The sequence below is a fragment of the Bombyx mandarina genome, chromosome 02 (genome assembly GCF_030267445.1).
Source record: "Bombyx mandarina strain Sakado chromosome 02, ASM3026744v2".
NCBI lineage: Eukaryota > Metazoa > Arthropoda > Insecta > Lepidoptera > Bombycidae > Bombyx > Bombyx mandarina.
In genome coordinates, this window is record NC_143209.1 from 5,594,468 (window position 1) to 5,606,211 (window position 11,744).

At 40.9% G+C, this 11,744-nt stretch overlaps 1 protein-coding gene across 1 annotated transcript; it reads right to left on the reverse strand.

Annotated features, from left to right (window-relative positions):
* Window positions 1–3,058: 3,058 nt before the first annotated feature.
* On the reverse strand, window positions 3,059–11,360 carry Bap55 (Brahma associated protein 55kD). Its single transcript, XM_028177955.2, has 8 exons — window positions 11,007–11,360; window positions 9,419–9,570; window positions 8,728–8,954; window positions 7,720–7,837; window positions 6,297–6,428; window positions 5,618–5,768; window positions 4,870–5,070; window positions 3,059–3,487 (listed from the first exon to the last, which is right to left on the reverse strand). Exons 1-8 carry the CDS (start codon window positions 11,206–11,208, stop codon window positions 3,384–3,386), a joined length of 1,287 nt encoding a protein of 428 aa, XP_028033756.2. The 5' UTR covers window positions 11,209–11,360; the 3' UTR covers window positions 3,059–3,383.
* Window positions 11,361–11,744: the final 384 nt, after the last annotated feature.

Sequence of the window (11,744 nt, forward strand, 5' to 3'; positions counted from 1 at the left end):
TAAAAAAAGTAGCCTAAGTTACTCCTTATATCATCAGATTTCTATCAGTGAAAGTCTCGTCAAAATCGGTCCAGCCGTTCCAGAGATTAGCCGGAACAAACAGACAGACAGACAGATAGACAGATAGACAAAAATTGTAAAAAATGTTATTTTGGAGTATGTACCGTGTATATATTCATATGCATGTGTAAAAAGAGGCTATTTTAATATTGCAAACATACACTCTAGTTAATTCCTTCCTAATAATTTCCTAAAATAATAAACTCTGAAGTTTTTTCCGGTCACAACAAACAGCGGAATGACAAGTTCAAATCCTGGTCATTAACAGTGACGTTAGCTTTTGTTTTGACAGCTGCGTTTCGTTTTACACTACGGCGTTGTAAAAACTTGCCAGCAGCAACAAATTTAAACTACACTGGTTTTGTGTACCCTTTTACCGGCATTAAATGTTATGATGGAAATTTCCACCATCATGCAAAGAAGGGCTAGTTAGTATTACTGATTAAGATACCGTAGTACATCATTATTTACTTTTAACATTTTAAATAAATCAAATCTAGTTTCACTGTTTTCTCAGAATAGAGTAATCGCCCTTATAACACGGTACTCTTATAACGCATTTTCGTATTACGCGATTTCAATCCCTCGTATAACACGGTGATTGCACACGTTATTCTAATTATGTACTGTGAAATTTATAATGATTTCATAATTAATTTCGCGTACCTTTGCACATTCGTTTCAATTTTGTTGTTATAAAATTAAATTAACTATAGGTCCCGCAGTAGTCGAAATTCAACTATAATTAATTGGAATTGTAAGTTTGTACACTATTATGATTGTATTTTATACTTCTATAATCACAAATTTCGCCAAGGCTACACTATAAAAAATATTAACAAAGACAAACAATATTTAATCTATTCTCAATTTGACAACAGACGGCAAGAACAAAAGTTTGACAATAAATAGTATGCATGCGTGTGTGCGTCAAATACATGGTATGTAGTGTGTGTAATGTTTTCTTTATTGATTTAATGAATCTTTTATGCATTATTTAAAAAAAATATTAGCATTGTGCGCTTCTTCTCTATATTCTCTATAAGTGTGGAAAATTTCATACTCCTCCGTCCGCGCAATTTTCGTAAAAAGGGATACAAAGTTTTTGCTTCACGTATTAATATATAGATTTATTAAATTTGTGTTCCCGATTTTCTGAATTGTAAAAATATTGGTTACATTCTATTATATTTGTATATAACGCGTTATATGCGGTCATACAAGCGCGTTACGCGAGATTACTCCTACAATGCGCTTCCTATAACGCTGAACCAATCAACCGTGTTATAGGAGGGATTACTATCCTTAATTTGTTCAATTCGTTTCGAAGCGTTAGAGAAGCATTGTATAATTAAATCAATTGGAGAATATATCTGTGTGCTTAGTGCGAGCTTTTTAACGTTCTCGATAGCGTAAAAGTTAACCCCCATTTTGTAGGCAGTTGGAATAGCACCCCTAGCGGCAAACGTAGGCAAACGATCCCATTCCATACAAATATGAGCTAACTCGTCGTGGCCTAAAGGATAAGACGTCCGGTGCATTCGTATCGAGCGATGCACCGGTGTTCGAATCTCGCTGGCGGGTACCAATTTTTCTAATGAAATACGTACTCAACAAATGTTCACGATTGACTTCCACGGTGAAGGAATAACATCGTGCAATAAAAATCAAACCCGCAAAATTATAATTTGCGTAATTACTGGTGGTAGGACCTCTTGTGAGTTCGCACGGGTAGGTACCACCGCCCCGCCTATTTCTGCCGTGAAGCAGTAATGCGTTTCGGTTTGAAGGGTGGGGAAGCCGTTGTGACTATACTGAGACCTTAGAACTATATCTCAAGGTGTATGGCGCATTTACGTTGTAAATGTCTATGGGCTCCAGTAACCACTTAACACCAGGTGGGCTGTAAGCTCGTCCACACATCTAAGCAATAAAAAATAAATAAAAATAACTTTTACGCTATCGAGAACGTTAAAAAACTCGCACCAAGCATACTGAATTAGTTATGGAATAATTGATCTTTTGTGTTTAAATCGGGCGGCTCATTGGGAGTAATCACGCACGGGTCGGTGCCCCCGTCCCGGCGACTTCCGCCACGAAGCCGTGCTGTTTGTATTCGTGGGGCAAGCCTCAGACCGCACGTCTCAAGGTGGCAATACAACGTTGCCATGTCCACTCGTTATACGGACAGGAGTTGCCCAATAAGAGCGATTTAAAAATGTATATTTGTAATATTTCGAACCGTCACTGCAAGTCGCACGTTAAAATGTATTGAAATAAACGTTTTAAATAATTATCTTGGAAGTTTTATTTCGTTTTGGAGGTTTTGGCGGACGCCGCTTACGGTCTGCTGGGCTGCGTGCGCGGACCAAACTCGAATAAGAAATTTAATATCGTCACTGCCATCATTCGAAATGATATTAATGAAACAAGTGTAATATGATAACTAGCAACAAATCACGCACTGTCATTCGGTCCCAATTTAGGATCCCCTGTGTTATGGGTACCAGACTGACATACATACTTATATTCGTGTAAAGAAAAGCCTTTATTACTGAAAACTCATTAGTTTTTAAAAAAAAACCTTAGTGTCTTTTGTTTTTATTGCTTAGATGGGTGGACGAGCTCACAGCCCACCTGGTGTTAAGTGGTTACTGGAGCCCATAGACATCTACAACGTAAATACGCCATCCACCTTGATCTATAACTACTAAAGTCTCAGTATAGTCACAAGGGCTGCCCCGCCCTTACAAGTCATGTATCAAAACGGGTGGCGAAATTTACGTCCTAAATAGATGTCAATGGGCTCCAGCAATCGCTTAACATCAGCCAAGCTCGTCTACTCGTCAAAAAGATAACGATAAAAAAATGATGCTAATAAATTCCATATTGTTAATAGTCAAGTGTTGTCAACAACACCGGTATACGCTCACTGTAAGGAAACTCGTCGGCTTAAAGGACCATCGTCCGCGCCGTTAAAAAATAAAACTACTATTCATAAAATTAATTTTGCATTTTATTTTAATAATGACGAGGACATTATAATTCAGTTCGATTCACATATAGTTCGTTGATTAGCATTTTTTTTTATAATCCCCCTTAAAGACACACTATGTCTACACGTTGTCCGGTTTGACTTGTGGGAACCGCCCCCTTGCACCCGAGACTTCGGCCTTGCCTCTCGAACTGAGCGGCGACGTATTGTGTTGTCCATGGACAGCGCCAACCGGGGGCGACTCAAAATCGGCATCGACCAATTTACCGGATACAAAATTCATGCACTGTTCTCACTAGAAGGGCTTATACGTGTAACTTAGTCTAGATTAAGGGCATTTCCTTTCGAGGTGCCCCTTTCCGCCCTCGTCGTACTCCTGCGAGGAGATCCACATCTGCTGGAACGAGCCTATGGACGCCAGTATGGACCCGCCTGCAACACCACGTCAGGTTGTCATTCGCCTGCATCCGATGCTTACTACAACTTCCGAGTCATCAAATATTTTTATTGTTGTCTGTAGGCATCAACATGTGAATGTCTTCTCCTTACTGGTGGTAGGACCTCTTGTGAGTCCGCGTGGGTAGGTACCACCACCCTGCCTATTTCTGCCGTGAAGCAGTAATGCGTTTCGGTTTGAAGGACGAGGCAGCCGTTGTAACTATACTTGAGACTTTAGGAACTGATATCTCAAGGTGGGTGGCGCATTTACGTCGTAGATGTCTATGGCCTCCAGTAACCACTTAACACCAGGTGGGCTGTGAGCTCGTCCACCCATCTAAGCAATAAAAAAAACTCGAGACTAGAGGCAAATGTCTAAAGCCCATGGACACTTGCAACGTAAATACCGCTAACCGCCTTGAAGCATGAGTTAAAGCTTCAGTTTTACAGTACAACGACTGATTTTGGCTGGGCTGATCTGAAACGCATTCCTGCTTTGCGACAGAAATAGGCAGGATGGTGGAACTTACCCGTGCGGGCTCTATACATATTAATGACACTATGTTATTAGTGAATTATAAGGGCCTTATCATACTAGCGGATTGCGTTCTCAAAGCGGAGCGGGCGCGCAATGAACACGCCGCAGATGCGCAACGAATTCGCGAAGGAGCATCGCGAGCACATCACGAGTAGCAGCGTAGACGCCATTTTGTATTGGCTCGTAGACGCCATTTTGTATCATCTCGTAGACGCCATTTTGTATTGTCTCGTAGACGCCATTTTGTACTGTCTCGTACAAACGCCAACCCGTCCGCCCCGCCTCACTTCAGTCCGTGTGTCTTCATGTCATAAGTCATCAAATGTAGATTTTGACATTCGCAGGTAGGAGCGAAATTGTTTTGGATTATTTTTTATTTGTTCGCAAAAAAAAATACACCAAGTAATCGCTCTCTTCCATTCGATTCAATTGATAATTCCAAATTCGTCGATGCTTTTGTTTTCGTGGACTTTTGGGCGGGAAAATAAGAATATAAATTTAAAATAAGACTTCACCTAAAGGTCTTTGTTACCAGGTAATAAAATGCCTTAATAAAAAAAAAAGTTTTCGTCTCCGGCGTCTTCGAAGTAACAAAGCCAATAGCATTGTTTCGTCGTCGGAATCCATTTTGTTAGTAACTAAAGGTCTTAGTTACCAGGTCATAAAAAGCCTTAATAAAAAAAATTGTTTTCGTCTTCGGCGTCTTCCAGGTAACAAAACCAAAAGCAGTGTTTCCTCGTCGAAAACAATTTTGTTAGTGAGTGTATTGTACGTCGTCAACTCGCTACAAACACGCGGCGTGCTCCGCTAGTATGATAAGGCCCTAAGTGCTACGTACCTATCCATGCGGCGAACCGTCTCTCGGCGAGCGAGGCGGCCGCGTGGCTCTTGAGGCGGTGCGAGGAGGGAGCGCGCGCGGCGAGGTCGCGGGCCACGCGCTCCGCCCAGCCCGTCACGCACGCGCCCCCGCCCCCGCACACCACCCCCGCCCACAGCGCCGGCCGCGCGTCCGCGTCGCACGCCGCCGCCGCCGCGCACGCTACACGCACGCACAACCAACATTAGCGCCCCCAAGTAAACAAACGTGTGTGAGAGTTATTTGGTGAGCCAAATGTTTGGGGAGGGAAGTGTAAGAAGGCGCGGAAACATAGCTCGGGCATGTTGGGGAGGGGTTGTACGGGAATGATGCCAAGCACAGCTGAACTGACGCACGTTAGCGCGCCGAGGTATACAAGCATATGTGGGAGCTATTTGGTGAGCCAAATGTTCTGACGAGGGTTGTACGGATAGAGCGAGATCGGACTGTGAAGCGGATATACCGGAGGGGGGCTCAAGCATCGCTGGGCTGATGCTGTGGAAGCCTCATCTAGTAGAAGTTTAGTAGTTGCGATTTGGGAAACGGGTTATCTCGTATCGACTTTGACGATCTCGACTTTATGACGTCACTGTATAAAATAGTGCGTTCTCTTTTCTCGTTACATTTATAAATGGGATATTTTATATTTTAGAAAAAAATCCATGTGATTTAGCCTCTCGTCCGGTAGCAGTTTACTATCGGGGTATGGGACGCCCGGTGTATACGTTACCCAGATGGGGGGCGGCCAGGGAGCTCTCGAACAGCGTCTCGGTTAGTTTGAACCGCTCCGGGCCGAAGTCCTGGTGGTAGCCGCCCGGGAACTCGTAGTGCACCCCGGGGACCGACGCGGCCGTGCGCTCGTCGTACGCGGACTCGGATACCTGACGGACAACGTTCGATCTCTGATCTTCGAATGGAAACTTCGCGAAAATACCTTCTAATCTATACTGAAGGAGCTAAAATGACTAAACGCTCAACGCCGGTCAACAGTCTACCTACAGCGTAGCGTATGACGCAAAGAATTCCTGACAACTTAGAAGGGCTGATGGTCACAGAGAAAGGGAAGGGCCAAGGGCTCGGAGCCCAAAACCTTGAACGGATAAGACATCCCACACAATGAATCTACCGGACGACGCCACATTCCACCCCCGATCCTCGACGATCCGGGACAAGAATAAGATCCTTCTACGAATCTATCAATTTTATTTTAATCTGATACGATCTGAAGTGATAGTTACGGAAAATTATAAATTCTAACATATTCTTTGATACTTGAAATAGTGTCGGAGAGTTAGTCGGAACGTTTGCCGCTAGGGGCGCTGTTCCAACTCCATACAAATTTAAGTTAACTTTTACGCTATCGAGAACGTTAAACAACTCGCACTTAGCACACTGGTTTCGATCCTCACCTGGGCTATGCAGTGACAGAAGTCTTCGTACTGGCGCTTCAGCATGTACTGCTGCCAGGACTGCGTGAGGCCGGCCGGGAGAGACTTCAGCGTGTACCGGGCTCGCTCGCGCTCTCTTATCACTTCCTTACTCTGAAATACATCAGTGTGCTTAGTGTCTCGATAGCGTAGAAGTTAGCCCAATTTTGTATGCAGTTGGAACAGCGCCCCTGGCGGCAAACGTAGGCAAACGATCCCACTCCATACACATATGAGTTAACTTTTAGGCTATCGAGAACGTTATAAAAATCGCACTAAGCACACTGACGTTACCTACAGTAGGCGCGCGAGTTCATGTCCATCCTGAGGAATGCGGTAGTTCTGTGACCTAGTTAATTATAATAAATCCCTGATTCGCCGGGTCCGGGTCAGCCCTAACAGCATTCTGAAGGCATTAACAGACCGTTATGACTGTCGGTACTTGAACCATTGTACCATGGTTCACTTGCGGACTAAATAATAATAATAATAATAATGGTTGGTTCGAAGTAACTAAAAGTTGAATGGAATATTTGAAATGTATTCAATTGATAATTACTTTTAATAAATGTATCTTTTTTATTTGATTGGTTTTGTGAATTTTAAGTATGTTTCAATGATACTATGTGCACATATGGACTCATTGTTGTCTGAAATAAAAATAAAAAATGGTAATGTCGATAACAACTACCGATTTAGTCTACAGCTGTTAATTTGGTTTAATGTAACTAGGTCATTTTGCAAATTATAAAATAAATGTCATAAGTAATTACTTATTTATTACTAATAGAGAAAAAAAATATTTTTTTAATTCCAATTCAATTACAATCAGAAAAGACAACCGACAGATCAGTCCGAATCGGTGTAGGTTTTTTTCTACCTGAACTTGTTGGAAGCGGAGTAGTCATGGTTTATTCACCATGAAATAACACAATAGCGTTAGCGTAAATTTTCGATATCGATAAGCACGCGTCACAACTGTCAAAGACAACACTAGACGTCAGACAAATGCGGGGAGGAGGGTGAAGGCGGGGCGAGCTGTCCCCCGCGCGTCGCCTCTGGCCCCGATGGACATGAACTCGCGCGCATACTGTACATACCCGATCCTGCGGACCGAATGGTAAACGACGTCGCCCTAAACACGTCATTGCGGATCCTGCCGATCCATTAACGGTGCTTTCAGGTACCTCAAGCACCGGTAGTAATCAAAACTAATTTGGCAAGTAAGTCACAAAGGAAAGCGTTAATATAATTAGTTCACCGCTGATCTCGAGTTGTATTTTATAAGGTCCTGTTTTTTTTTTCAAGTCCTTTAGCAATTTCTACAAAATATGTGAAAATAAGCCCAGCACTAAAAGGGTTAACATCAAAACTACAGTACGGATTTCAGTGAAGCAGTACATACCTGTATGCTGTATATGGGCAGCATCTGTATGTGCGCCGCGTTCAGCATCAGCTTGGCCTGCGCCACCAGGTGGTCCCCGCCCAGCGCAGAGCGCGCCGCCGCACTCACCAGCGCGTACCTGCGGGTGCGCGGTCCGAGTCACGCTCACACAACAACCGGACGCGTAGTCCGACTCGCGCAACAATCGGACACGCGGTCCGAGTCACGCTCACGCAACACCCGGACGCGCGGTCCGACTCACGCTCACGCAACACCCGAACGCGCGGTCCGAGTGATGTATGATTCGCGGCAGAAATACGACGGACACGCGTGCGAGCTCACAATGCCCAACACCAATTAATTTATACACAAAAAATTCTCGGATTCTAATTTTCGTTTCACGATAATAAAAAAAATCAATTCCACCGTGGAAATAGCTAGCAAGTCACGGAACAATATACATGCATGGCGGGACATAAAATTATGTTCAATTACTCTATTAGATGGATATTTGGAATCACAACATGAAATATATTATTGGATTGCAATCTAAATGGTATGTGCACTCAGCAAACCCGTATTAATGTACATAGCTTTGGCTATTGAAAACAAAATTACAAATAAGAATTAATAATTACAAATAAAAATAAAATTAAGAGTACCAGAAAAACAAAAAAAAAAGATATGGTATCCTTAAAAGTAGACAACAATACCAAACCAACACAATCAATATATTGATAACTAGCCATTGTTAAATAGGATGAATTAATTGAAGTTTTTTTCAAATTAATAAAACACCCAATAGAATGCATCCATGATCAAGCTATAAATTGTTTGACCCTGGATGACATCACACAGAGAAAAGTTGCTTGGGGTCAAGTCTTGTGGAGTGCGAGACAATTTTCCGTTTCGTATTTTTAAATGTCTTTAACCCTGGCTGTTGTCCATGAGTGACAGTGACCACATACCAACAGGATGATCCTAGTTTCGTTTTCCTTTCCAGACAACAAATAAGCGAAAAAAATTCACCCATCGATAACCGGCACGGCTGATGTCTGTGTGGCTCCAGCGTCTATGACCAAAGCTGTAGATTTTCCATTTGCAAAGGCCACTAGGACAGCATTCTTAACCAGGAAGAAAGCTGGTGCTTGATACTTCTCGAATATGAGTTCGGCTAACTTCTCCCTCACTGGCCGGGTGGCCCAGACTGCCTCAGTGAAGAGTACCGGATGGTGCTCCGATGGGGAGCGGATTACCTGCACAACCAAAAATCCTCATTACAAAATTAAATTTGATGTAGACTATAGCCTGATGAACTTAGGTCTCAAGTTTTTAAGCTTGTTATATTTATTCATATATAATAGAAACTTTGAATGTTATTCTGACTAACTTCTGACGGAACAGCGTCTGATTAATTTAAAAATTAGTGGAGGCATGAAGGACCACTGACCAAATATTAATCTAAAATTCTAAATAAATTCACCAAAATATTTGATTAAACAAATACGAATTTGAAAGAGATCAGAATTTATTGATTATACACTGTCAGAGCATGACATTGCTCTACTATAATATACTAAATTTAATTAATTAGCATTAACGCCGTAGTTGTCTATCCAGTAACCACTTAACACCAGGAGGGCAGTGAACTTGTCCACCAATGTAAGCAATAAAACGATAACTAAAAAACTAAAATGTGTTCAGTGAAACTAAAAATTACCTTAGAATAACAATAATCAAGCATCTTCTCGAACAGATCCCAGTTGTCGACTTGTCCGTCTTTCATGTACGTCTGCACTTCCATTCCCGGACGCGGAACGTGGAGCTCTGTGACGTCTATGTAGTGTCGCAGCTCGCTGCCCGCTTTACTGCCTGTTAAGGAAATAATAACATGTTATCTTGGGAATATAGAGCAGTGATTTCCCTTGCCTTCTGCATCAGACATTAGACAGTATCCTTATTCTTGCTTCGGTTTCCTCAATACTGAGGATCACCTCCTTGCAAAAAGAGTTTATCATGGACCATACCACACCTTTTGCCTCTATCTGCCGCTGGGTGTAGAACATCGTGAACTGTGGTGTTGAATAGTGCGAATCTGGTCAGTCTGATGTGTCTGGCCTCTACCTCGTGGTCTTGTCACTATTAGTTTCTCCAAGCTGCCGTGATAGTTTCTTGCAATGTTGCCAAAGTATTCCAGAACTCTACGTAGGCAGATGGTAGAAAGCCAGTATAAAGAGGATAAATGGTGGCAGTATACAGAAGGTCCACACAGCAAACTGATCTTCATCGAAAGACTTCTATATCGGTGGTTGCATTCCCCAGTAATGAGGGAACAACGATGATAAAGAAAAAAAGGGAATAATTTTGACAACTGTTGATATTGCTCAATTTCAATTGTAATTTGTAAACAGATTTATAGTCTTAATGTTAAACACTTATTAAAAATAAATTTAAAAATAAACTAGACCTCCAGTTCTGTAAATTGGCAAAATAAATACCGCAAACATTTATCAATTTGGTCAACTATGTTCAAAGAATATGATCACTGATTAAATACGATTTCAGTGTAAAACTGCTGTCTCAAGTATAGTTACAACGGCTGCCCCATCCTTCAAACCAAAATGCATTACTGCTTCACGGCAGAAATATTCAAAAGGCCTGCTATTGAATTTGATTATTGAAGAAAATACTTTTTTTTTAAGTCTCACAGAATGTAGAGAACGTCACCAACCAAGGACTGTACCAGCCTTGAAACGTACATCAGTAAAAGTTGCTGATGCATTTTGTAATATAATAATAGTACTAAAAATCTCAAAAATAGGCAATCCATTTTTATAAGTTTTTTTTTTTTAATTTAATTAATTTCATTTTGAATTAATAATATTTCATATAAATCATAGCGAATAGTGTCATGCTTTTGTATTGAATCTTGGATACATTTTTACGGATGGAACTCTATGGTGGATAACTAGCTATTAATGCTTTTTTCTCCATACATATGTAAGATTGGATTCAGTATCTTTGGCACAATTAAGTTACCAATTCTAATAAAACGCATGTTTGAAACGCGGAAATATCACACAAATCATGATATTTTATTATTAATTATACAATTGATGAATTTTGTAAATTTTAAACACCAATAAATGAATGTTAGTTGGATATTTTATATAATATCTTAACAATTGAAAAGTTTTTTTTTCAATTTGTCAAAAACAATGAGTTTTGTGAAATGTATTCTGTTTGCAACCTCAAAAACAAGCTATAACCAACTACACTTCGGTGATGAACTTAATTTCAATACTCACCGGTTTGAGTGATGTTGCCATCAGGAACCTTTTCTTCGGAATTTGGGATGTGTGTAGCTGGCCCGACGCCCACAACTGCTGGTATATCAGCTTTTGGGGTATCCTCTTGCGCGTAACCAACTCGCAACGAATGATGACCAGGATCAAAGACTAGTGCACCTATCTCGTCTCCCCCGTACAGCATGCCGTTGGGGCCACTCATAATATATTCTTTTATAATGCTATTGTAAAAACGTTATTTTCATTTAATTAAAAATAATAAACATATTAAGTGTATTTATCTATCTATCTAAGTGTAATTATCTATGAAATAAACGACAATGCCCAGCGCGTTTGTTGTTTCTTTTGACAGTTGTTTTTTTTATATATTTTGTCGCCTGGTAACGAGACCTTTAAGGGAGCCTTATTTTTTTTTAATTTGTTGTTTGAAACATGAAATTAAGCGAATGAGATGAAGTTGATTATTTTGAGCATTTAATCGATTGAGATGAAATTAAATGAAACGAGATGATATGGGATGAAATACAGTCTCAGTAATTTGGTTGTTTTTTTATTGAGACTGTGGCGTTCAAGAACGCACCTTTTTATGATAACGTAAGCCGGAACGCACGAGATGTGGAAAAAAGAATATAGTCTGTGAGACGGGACCTTTTTACCTCCAAATATAATGTTAAGATTTTATATGGAAGAATAAGCAGACTCTTTTTAATATCACAAATTATATTTTATTCACACGAC

Coding starts and splice junctions, on each gene's coding strand:
- Bap55 (XM_028177955.2), bottom strand. CDS start 11,208: ATGAGTGGCCCCAACGGCATGCTGTACGGGGGAGACGAGATAGGTGCA. Junction 9,571..11,006: donor TGGCAACATCACTCAAACCG/GTGAGTATTGAA, acceptor TTTCCTTAACAG/GCAGTAAAGCGGGCAGCGAG. Junction 7,838..8,727: donor GCCGTGCCGGTTATCGATGG/GTGAATTTTTTT, acceptor GCGCACCCGCAG/GTACGCGCTGGTGAGTGCGG.